Source organism: Rhamphochromis sp. 'chilingali' (assembly GCF_963969265.1).
Source record: "Rhamphochromis sp. 'chilingali' genome assembly, chromosome: 22".
Classification (NCBI taxonomy): domain Eukaryota; kingdom Metazoa; phylum Chordata; class Actinopteri; order Cichliformes; family Cichlidae; genus Rhamphochromis; species Rhamphochromis sp. 'chilingali'.
Window position 1 is genome coordinate 3154163 of NC_137950.1, and position 11542 is coordinate 3165704.

The 11542-nt window shown below is 43.4% G+C and overlaps 1 protein-coding gene across 1 annotated transcript in view; it reads left to right on the top strand.

Annotated features, from left to right (window-relative positions):
- The window catches only part of plcd3b (phospholipase C, delta 3b), a 35315-nt gene that overhangs the window by 1813 nt on the left and 21960 nt on the right, over positions 1-11542 (top strand). The window contains exons 2-6 of the mRNA XM_080872450.1: positions 1633-1688; positions 1785-1896; positions 5869-6097; positions 6327-6456; positions 10825-11050. Coding sequence (XP_080728576.1) covers positions 1633-1688; positions 1785-1896; positions 5869-6097; positions 6327-6456; positions 10825-11050 — 753 coding nt within the window. The remainder of the gene's footprint in view (positions 1-1632; positions 1689-1784; positions 1897-5868; positions 6098-6326; positions 6457-10824; positions 11051-11542) is intronic.

An 11542-nucleotide genomic window follows, 5' to 3' on the forward strand; every position in this document is an offset into this window, starting at 1 on the left:
AAGAAACCTGGAATAACTCCCAGTACATTTTAAATACCTGGGACTCTGCACAATTTGGTTTTAAAATTGAAGAAGTTTCTCTGATGAGATGTGAAATCTCTTCACTTAAAGAGAAACTTAAAGAAGTCCAGGTGTGCCAAACTTTTATCATCATCAAGAATTGCAATAAGCAAAGGCTGTGCATATTTATGCCTGTATTATATTTTTAGTTTTTAGTTTTAAATTTCCAAGAATTTAAAGAAAACATTTCACTGTCATTATAGGGTATTGGGTATATAATTTTGAGGTGAAATTTTTATTCAATCCATGTTAGAATAAGGCTAACACATCACCATGTGGAGCGAGTGAAGTCGCTGTGAATAACTTCCAGATGTGCCGTATGCTTACGTCTAGACAAAAGTTTAGGCGGTCGAGTTTGAGAAAATCCCCTCGAAAGAAGCTCCAGAATAACAAAAACATTATAATTAATTTCAATATATTAAAAATAGTTGTATTAGTGGCTGTATGTGGTCAACAACTGGGTCTCCAGTAAAATAAAGAACATTCAATTCAATTGTATTTCAGCAGGGTTTATTATATGTTTTCACTATGAACTGAAGTGCTATATAATAAACTAAAATAGAATAAAATAAAATAATGTTCTTTTACATTCAAAATGAAATAAAGAACTCTTGAAAGAGTTGTCTTACATATAAAGTCCTTAATTTAAAAAAAGAAAAGGTCTAGTTTGGAACGTTGCTTTGAAAAAATGACCTGATTGGCTGAGTAACATCACATGGAATGACTTACAATCCATGTGACTGGTCTATGTTTGCTGTGTGCACACACTGACTGCCAAAAAATGAAAATAGCAGTACAGATTAAAATAACCATGCTGTACATGCATACAAGAAAACTTGTACCAAGAATCAAATCTAATGGGTCTATACAGAATAGTGTTTGGATTCGGATTCAGACTGCAGTCCACCTTATGGGCTCTAGACTAATCACCATACACTTACGTCACTGAAAGGTTCCTTCCGTGCCGTAGAGTTCATGAGATTCTACAAAAGAACCCACAAACGGGATACCAAGAATTTTGACAGTTTGTACTTTCAAGTATTGACATACAAACGGAGAGAACTATGTCCAAGTTATAAGAACTAACCCTACAAGGATTGCTCGTGGCCTGGTGCAAAATGACATATTTTTTTTATAATGAATAACTGTATAATAAAGAATCTCCTCTAGCAGAAGTACACATCCATTCAGCTATGAGGCACATTTCTGGAGGTGTTACTTTTTTGGGGGGCCCAAGTTTATAATGGCTCCAAGTGTTGTCTTTATAGTTTTTCCTTCCATTTTTCTCTGTCCACCCACCCAAGATATATTTCAATTACAGTGTACCCACACGAGCAGCTGTGGTGTGGCAGATGTATACACACTAGCCTCTAATTTTAACTCTGATCTCTTTTTCCTCTCTTTATGCCCTCCCTGTTCTTTCTTCGGCCTATCCCAGTGCTACTGAATTTGAATCGTATTATAATTAGGTGTATGCTCACTGCTATTTTATACACACCCAAATACAGTATATAAATATAGTGTTTATAACATAATTTTAATCGACCATCATTTTGTCTCTATGCTTTCTAGGAGTGCAAAATGATGAAGATGTGAGGCAGATGCTGCAGGGCTCTAGTATGGTGAAGGTATCAATAATTATAAACCATTTGTAGCGGTTAGAAGTAGTTTGAGAATGCTATATATTACATGTATTGTAACATATGAAATCATTACATGGGAAGGTTCGCTCGCCTCGCTGGCAGAAGCGTCGGATTCTGAAGTTGCTGGAAGATGGTGTCACCGTTTGGTGTCAATCATACAAAACATCCAGCCGAGCCAAGGAACAACAATCCTGTAAGTTGTATGCAGCATCACACTATTGACACTAAATGAATTTGAATTGTCAGTTGTAAATGAAACATTAAACTATAACAAGTTGCAGTCCACACTGTTACATGATCACAGAATAAATAAATGATTATTTTCATATAACATATATTATACAGTGCTGATGATTATAAAACACAAAGATCATCAAACAAATTCTATTGTAAGACAAAGATAAGCCGAGTAAATACAAAATAAAGTTTTTAAATCATTTAATTTATTAATGGAAAAAAAGCCATCCAAACCTGTCTGTACCTGTCTGAAAACCTAATAACTTTTTGTGCGCTCCTTGACAACAGAAACCACAATCAAGTATTTGGAATAACTGGGAATGACTATTTCACACAGTTGTGGAGAAATTTTGACTTACTCTTACGTGCAAAATGTTTTTAATTCTGTTATGTTGGAAATGTTTGAACATGGAGGACCTGTTTAAGGTCAGGCCATAGCATCTCAGTCTTAATTTGAGTCCAGACATTGACTTGGCCACTCCAAAACCTTCATTTTGAGTTTTTATAAGCCAGAAGTGGAGTTCTCAGTGTGTTTGTCAGTGCGCCTCAGCAGTGCATACACAAAAAATCAGTGTGCAAATTGTGCATACAAACTTTTCAAACACAAATCTGCGATTCATAAATATCTTATCTTTGTCTAAATGTATTTGATGATCTGAAATGTGTAAGTGTTAGAAATATGCAAAAACTAGGAAATCAGTAAGGGGGCAAATAAATGGTAAATGGCCTGTATTTATATAGCGCTTTTACTAGTCCCTAAGGACCCCAAAGCGCTTTACATATCCAGTCATCCACCCATTCACACACACATTCACACACTGGTGATGGCAGCTACATTGTAGCCACAGCCACCCTGGGGCGCACTGACAGAGGCGAGGCTGCCGGACACTGGCGCCACCGGGCCCTCTGACCACCACCAGTAGGCAACGGGTGAAGTGTCTTGCCCAAGGACACAACGACCGAGACTGTCCAAGCTGGGGCTCGAACCAGCAACCTTCCGATTACAAGGCGAACTCCTAACTCTTGAGCCACGATCGCCCCAAATACTTTGTAATGGCACTTAATGTAGTGCTTTGATGCTCTTAGCGAAACACTAACAGCACTGTTATAAATTCACAAACGCGCTCATTCAGAACTGTATTGCATGGCTTTTTATCTATTACACACACTCCAGTGGACGTTTCAGGGGCAATTTGGGTTCACTATCTTGTCCAGGAACAATATGATATGTTGTCTAAAGAAACAGGAATCGAGCCATTGATACTTTGATAAATAATCACACCTGCTTCTTTTTAAAGATCACTAATGCGTGAGCCGAAAATGTGTCTCAAGTTTTGGTCAAGATGTAATCATCATCAATAGACCATGGCCTGTGGTAGAAAGATGTTTTTCTCCCATTTTTAAATTCATCTAATACATAAATAAATAATCTAAAGAAAAATCATGGTCTAATTATTTGTTAACAGTGAAGTAAAGTTTAATTACCTATACATTTTTCTGTTTATTGATCATTGTTATCATAAAGGGTTACTATGCAGACATGCTGACCAACATCATTATGTTTAGCTAAAGTGATTAAAGTAACTAGATTAGCTCATATGGAAAGAGAACTATGACATTACATATAACCTATGTAATACGCTGTAGCCTTTCCTTCTGGAGAACAAATGGCTGCTCAGTGGTGGCTGGGTGTGTAAGGTAAAATGTCCATGTACTGTATCTATTTTTGATCATTTTAAATACAGTTTGCTGCTCTGTACTTTGTACTCCCTCCTTCACTATCTGAGGGTCACACATGTTGTCCTGATTATAGAGCTCATCTATTTTGAGCATAAGATCCTTTCTCTAGTTCAAATAGTGGGATTGCAAAACATATGGCGGGAGTCCGCCTTGGAGCCTGTGGGTTTGATGCTGTGTAGTTAACATATGACTCAGCCACTCCCAAGTACAGTACAGGGCCTTTAATTGGCACTGGATTTGGTGTGCCAGTTCTGTGGTTTACTCCTGACATCCAAGATCATTACAGAGATGGTTTTCCTCTAGTATGTTACACTTCTAAATAAGATTCATTTCATCCCCACATTGAAGCTAAATCTTTGTACTCTTCATTCCATAATCTTCTCAGATGTATTTCAAAAAACTTGTAGATGGTTGTAATTGGACTTGACATGTGGAAATAAAAAAAGCTTGTTAGACACAAACAAGTGTCTTACTAAAACAAACATAGAGTCCAAAAGCTGGAAAAGAAAGGCCTACGTGCAGAATCAAGAGGCAGAGGAGACCAAAGGGAAAGGAAAATATGTTCAGAGAGCCGGTCCAAAGGTGATGCAAGGTACAAAGACAGTCCTGTGGGTTGGCCTGGCTGCAGGACAAAGCAGAGAAGCAGTTTTATGGGTTTACCCAAATGAAGAGAGACAGTTCTCGGAGTGAGCCCGGGGCCCAGCAATGGCCGAGGAGGTGGCCAGTAGGCCTGTTTTGGCAGTCGGTGGCCAGTGATGACAGCCAGCAATACCCAGGTTGGAGACCCTTTGGAGGGGGTGAATGGCAGCTGGTGATAAAGGTCATGATCATTCAGGGGGGGTTCGGAGGAGGCTGACATCGGCAGAGGAGACCCCTCCAAAAGCTTGGTTGGAGCCCATTATCAATGGTAGGGATGAGAGTCCCCTAGAGGCAGAGCCCATTTTGAGACTGGGCTGTGATGGGGGCTGGCAATGGCATCAGCATCATCAGCATGCTGGCCTTCAGCCCACAGACTTTTAATATGTGTAGATCCAAAAATCTAGGTAGAAATTCCAAAAAGCTTCCTAAATTCCTCCTTCAGGTCCTTGGAAAGGATTGCTATATCTTCTGCATCCATGTTCTGGTTGCCTTGTTCTGTCATCTTAGTGAAGTGCAGAATGTTAGAACCCACATCCAAAATGTGACAGGACAAGGTTCAAAACATAATGAGAGCCATTTGGTTGAAAAAGACGGAAAAGGTCTATAAATGCAGAGACAAACAGTAAACAGAAATACATGAAACAAAATCCAAAATAACAGGGAAATACATAAGTAGGCAACAGTGTGATACAGTCAGCTTAAAGTGAAAGACAGGTTATACACACATCGGAGCACATTGAGGGCTAAATTAGGAAAACAGATCGGTGAGAAGAAAGCAGTGAAACTAAACAGTGATAGGGGAAGTAAAACTATAAGCACAACACAGAAGGCAAAAGACTTCCAAATTAAAACAGGAAGTTACTAACCACAGAGACAAAGGTGTGGTAACAGTACATAAGAGGAAACTAAGGAAACCAGAATAAGCAAAGAACCAAATTCTAAAGAACAAACAAACCAAGAACTGGGTGGAAAACCTAATAGTGTCATGGTCCTGGGTCTTCGAGCTTGGTTCTGGATGTGCTCATTTCTTTGAAATTACAAAAGAGTTGTCTCTGTATATATTGTTCTCTTGTGCTTCTGAGTTTAGTTATAGTCTCGTGTGTGTTATGTTCTGCTTTGCCTTCCTTGCTTTGTTAGTGGATTCTGCTCAGCTGTGTTCTCCAGGTGTTTCACCTTTACCCATATCTCATGGGTATTTAAGCCCCCTGTTTCCTTCTGTCACTTGTTGTGATCTTCCCATAGCTGTGTGCCCTGTCTATTTCTCAGTGTAGTTCTCTAGCTAATGTTCACCAGTATCTGCTTACTTAAGTTCTTTGCATTTTGGTTTGCTGCATGTCCAGGAATAAAGCTGCCTTTTGAGTTCAGTTCTGTTTCTGAGTCCTGCATATTGGGTCCAATTCTCTGCTCACTACACAGTGTATCATAACAAATAATAAACAAAGATAAAAGAAAAAAATCTTAAAACTCTCTGTCAGGACCATAACAATCACAAGGTGTGAATATATTTGAATAATTCTTTGCTCACTTTATTTCTTTCTTCATCCTCCAGTCTCCATCATGGAAGTGGAGTGTGTGCACGAAGGTTGCCAGTCAGAAACATTGCGGCAGATGGTTGGCTCAGTACCTGAAAACCAGTGTTTAACAGTGGTCTTCAAAGGGTCTCGTAAAAGCCTGGATCTCCTCTGCCAAAGCCAAGAAGAAGCTCAGTGCTGGGCCCGTGGCATCCGTACCCTGCAGGAGAGGATGGACAACATGACCCAGAAGGAGAAACTTGACCAATATCCTTGATTTTTGTGGGGGTGGACATACATCCCTGTTCATTTGGATTTATAGAAGCACTACTTTGTGTACATTTAATTATTATTATTATTATTATTTAATTATAATTTGTTGACCACTGGGAACCAAGAGATCCAAACTAGAGAGTTAGCACTGTAAGAGGTAACCACTGAGACTTCATGTTAAAATACACCATATGGCTCACCAGTGCTTCCTTGACAGTGTCACCTGGATTCATGCTTATATGAGTCGGGCTGACCGAAACCGCGACGACAAGATGAGCTACGATGAGGTTCAGATTCTGCTGCAGATGATCAATATTGACTTGAATGACCAGTATGCTCGCAGCCTCTTCCAGGTAGCAGAACACACTGCTTAAGTAATTAAAGTCAATCATTTAAATTAAAGCTAACTTTACGGGTTTATAGCCATTCTGTCTGGAGTATTGATTTCCCCTCTTGGCGCGCAGTGTGGGTTTTTCAGTTATATTGTATACAAATGGTGATGACTTTATTTGGTTAGTACTCAGAGCTTGTGACCATAGGAAAGGGTAGGAACGTAGACTAACCAGTAAATTGACACCTTCACATTTACGCTCAGCTCTCTCTTTATTACAGTGGACTGCCATGTAGTCTGTTTGTTGATCTCATATTCCGCACTCCTCTCACTTGTGAACAAAATCCTGAATGTCGCCCATAGACATTGCCTGATGAGTGCTAATGACTAAATAGAGTGCACCTGTGTGTAATCTAATGTCAGTACAAATACAGCTGCTCTGTGACGGCCTCAGAGGTTGTCTAAGTGAATATTGGGAGCAACAACACCATGAAGTCCAAACAACACACCAGACAGGTCAGGGATAAAGTTATTGAGAAATTTAAAGCAGGCTTAGGCTACAAAAAGATTTCCCAAGCCTTGAACATCCACGGAGCACTGTTCAAGCCATCATTCAGAAATGGAAGGAGTATGGCACAACTGTAAACCTACCAAGACAAGGCCGTCCACCTAAACTCACAGGCCGAACAAGGAGAGCGCTGATCAGAAATGCAGCCAAGAGGCCCATGGTGACTCTGGACGAGCTGCAGAGATCTACAGCTCAGGTGGGGGAATCTGTCCACAGGACAACTATTAGTCGTGCACTGCACAAAGTTGGCCTTTATGGAAGAGTGGCAAGAAGAAAGCCATTGTTAACAGAAAACCAGAAGAAGTCCCGTTTGCAGTTTGCCACAAGCCATGTGGGGGACACAGCAAACATGTGGAAGAAGCTGCTCTGGTCAGATGAGACCAAAATGCAAAACGCTATGTGTGGCGGAAAACTAACACTGCACATCACTCTGAACACACCATCCCTACTGTCAGATATGGTGGTGGCAGCATCATGCTCTGGGGGGGCTTCTCTTCAGCAGGGACAGGGAAGCTGGTCAGAGTTGATGGGAAGATGGATGGAGCCAAATACAGGGCAACCTTGGAAGAAAACCTCTTGGAGTCGGCAAAAGACTTGAGACTGGGGCGGAGGTTCACCTTCCAGCAGGACAACGACCCTGAACATAAAGCCAGGGCAACAATGGAATGGTTTAAAACAAAACATATCCATGTGTTAGAGTGGCCCAGTCAAAGTCCAGATCTAAGTCCAATCCAGAATCTGTGGCAAGATCTGAAAACTGCTGTTCACAAACGCTGTCCATCTAATCTGACTGAGCTGGAGCTGTTTTGCAAAGAAGAATGGGCAAAGATTTCAGTGTCTAGATGTGCAAAGCTGGTAGAGACAGACCCTAAAAGACTGGCAGCTGTAACTGCAGCAAAAGCTGGTTCTACAAAGTATTGACTCAGGGGCTGAATAATTACACACACCCCACTTTGCAGTTATTTATTTGTAAAAAATGTTTGGAATCATGAATGATTTTCGTTCCACTTCTCACGTGTGCACCACTTTGTGTTGGTCTTTCACGTGGAATTCCAATAAAATTGATTCATGTTTGTGGCTGTAATGTGACAAAATGTGGAAAAGTTCAAGGGGGCCGAATACTTTTGCAAGCCACTGTAGACTCCTCAATTTGGGTTAGTTATTCATCCCACACTTGGAGTGTGCATATGGCGGGGGTGTTGCTTCTGGCTCCGCTGCAGTGTGGGGGTGGTTAAGTGGGCTCGAGGGGCAGTGTCAGGGTGGCTGCCAGGGCAGCTGCTGCCACTCAGTAATCAGACTGTCCCTATTTCAGTGACGCAGGGGCTCAAGAGAGGAGCTGAGTGTGGAGTGGAGAAGCAGCTGAAAAGCTGACCTCCTGACATCAGGAAAAAGGATAACGTATTGTTAATAACACCATAAAACTGTCACCTGAGGCTACGTGGGGTCCATTCATTTCACAGTGGTGGTCCCGCAGTCTGCGGCACCAGTGCAGCTGCTGCACCTACTTGGCAGATATAGTGATGCACCAAGAGCAGGCAGCAGTGCACAAAGACCAGCTGAATGAGCTTTGGGCTCAGGCAGAGCAACAAACAAGTGTGCGGGAGAGACTGGACAGGGCAGCCGCACCGCTGCGATCCCCTCCTCTCATGGTGGCCATGCACCGGAAAGGGGACGGGGATGATCCCCAGGTCCTCATGGAGGCGTTCCAGGTTAGTGCTGAGGCATGCCAGTGGCCTGCTGTGGAGTGGGTTCCGCGGCTACTGCTGCTGCTATCCGGAGTGGCCCAGACGGCGGCCGTGATCCTACCCCCCTGTGTCAGGGGGGCGTTTTGAGGACGTTCGCCTGGGCTCTCCCCAGAGGACCATTGCAGGCGGTTTTGTGGCAGGCGGGGGATCAGCTGTTCGCCTGGGCTAGTAGGCTGCACAATGCCGCGATGAGATGGCTGCAGCCCGAGCCATCAGAGGGCGAGGCGTGGATGCTCTCAATGATTGTCCTGGAGCAGTTTGTGGAGGGGCTGCCCAGAGAGGCGACATGGTCCGCTGTTACCAGCCCTGGCTGAAGATCACCAACTGGTCAGCAGGCAACCGCCGGTAACTGCGTCGAGGAGGAGGCCCCCTGGCCCAGCCCCAGCGGAGCGACCTCCGCCCCTGCAGTCCTCAAATCTGTCCTAGCGAACCTGCCAACCCGGAGCCGAGCAACAACAGGCACCCGAGCCACAGGGGGTGGCGCAGGCAGCCGGGACACCTGCAACGGGAGTGTCCACTGATGGAGGTCAGGCGGGTGTTCTGGGCCCAACCAGACTTACCGCATATTAGTAAGGTGTCAAGGAGATATACACCAGACTTTGGTGGACATGGCCTGTACGCAGACCCTCGTGCATCAAAGCTTGGTTCACCCCAGAGCATTGTTGGAAGCAAAGTGCGGTTAAGTGTGTGCATGGGAGCATTCACAAATATCACACAATATTTTACAGTGCAGTAGCACGTAGTGTCTGCACGGCATTCAGCGGTGACATGTACTTCTAGGGAGGATCCGCCGGCACCAGTGATTCACCCGAGGGGAGATTTCCCACTGGAGCAGTCTTATGATGACACCCCACACTCAGCCTTCGACCAAGTGATAGAAATTGATGGTCACCTGGTGTGCCCTGAAGCTGCGCAGGCCTACCCACACTTTGTATTATTGAACAATAGGCTTTATCAAGTGAGTTGTGACACTCACACAGAGGAGGAGTACACCCAGTTGTTGGTGCTGAAAAGCCGTCGAGAAATTATTTTCCAGGCGGCTCATTATAACCCCATTGCAGGGCATATGGGATATGATAAACCTCTGGAGCGAATAATAGCCCAATCTTGGCCAGGCCCGAGCAGATGTGCGCTGATGGTATGCGTCATGCAAGGAATGTTAGCTGGTTAACCAGCCAGCTATCGTAAAAGCACCTTTTTGCCCACTACCAATAATGGAAGTGCCGTTTGAGCGCATTGGCATGGACCTCATCAGGCCATTTCACCGAAGGGTACGTGGCTATCGCTTTGTATTAGTTATGGTGGATTATGCAAAGCAACCCTCGGAAGCAGTGATGCTGGGCACCATCTCTGCAAAGAGTGTTGTGCAGGCGCTGTTCAGGGCATCTCTTGAGTTGGCAGCCCAAAAGAGATTCCTGACTGACCAGGGCAGGTCATTCATGTCTCACACACTTAAACAGCTGTACAAATTATTGGGCATGAAATCTAAACCAGGAGAGGAGAGAGATGAATTGGGGCCAGATATGCCAAATTCAAACATTCCTGCCTCTCTCCATTGTAATAAACATCTCACACAGGGCCAGAGAGTGGATGTTGGTGTATCCAACAGCATTTTGCAGATGTGTTCTCACCTCTGCACGTCATACTTCGCTCATAGAGCACCATTTTGCATAGGCATGCATAGAGCGACCTGGCGTGGCGGTGTGTTTACAGCCCTACAGGTTACCTGAGCAAGAGGCAAATTGTTGAGAGAATTGCTGAAAATAGGAGTGATAGAAGAGTCAAACAGTGTGTGGTGTAGCCCCTTAGTTCTTGTGGTGAAGAAAGATGGGTCTGTATGGTTCTGTGTGGAATATCCTTATCCGATGCCCCAGGTCGATGAGCTCCTGGACCGGTTAGGCACTGCTCACTTTTTCACAACACTGGATTTTTACGTAGCTATCCCCACCAGGGATAAAAAATAATATAGCAGATACAGGGATATATAGACCAAAAGTGGGTAGAGATAACACCCCCACAGCAAATCATGTTCTATTTGCACATTAACAAACTGCTATTATTTCCGTCTTTCTGATAGAAATGTGACCAGTCAGGTGACGGTCGTCTCGATCATGGAGAGATTGAAGTTTTCTGCAGGGAGTTGTTACGAAGGCCAGAACTGGACATCATATTCATTCGCTACTCTGCAAATGGCTGTGTGCTTTCAGCTGTGGACCTGAGGGATTTCCTAAAGGACCAGGGGGAGGATGCCTCACTCGTTCATGCCCAAAGCCTCATACTCACCTATGAACTTAATGAGTGGGGTACGGTACTAGTAACAATAAATTATAAGATTGGAGAATTAAAATACTTTAAAAATAGCAAAGCTTACCTGACAAATATTCAGCTGTGCTAAAGGATGAAGTTTGTGGTACAAAGGACATTTTGACTGGAAAACACAGTTTGGCCACAACTCAAAGATTCATACACCAAGTCTGACCTGACAACATTTCACATAGATGTCTAATAGGACAGAACAGAATATCACAATGGGATGGGGTAATTCTATATTTATTCCCAGTCTGTCTGAGGGATAAGCAGTAACACATTCTGGCTAGAGCAAATGAAAACACAAGGATTGATGAGGTAAGTGATCAGATAAGCTGAAGTGTTTCAGTTTACATCAGACCTGAAGGAGATTCAAGTCTTTATAGAATAGTCTGTGTATACTGAGTATACATAGGCTGCTCCAGACTGCTCCTCTGTGTGTCTACTGTATTTTCCTGGTATCAATTGACTAATCATAGGCACATGAA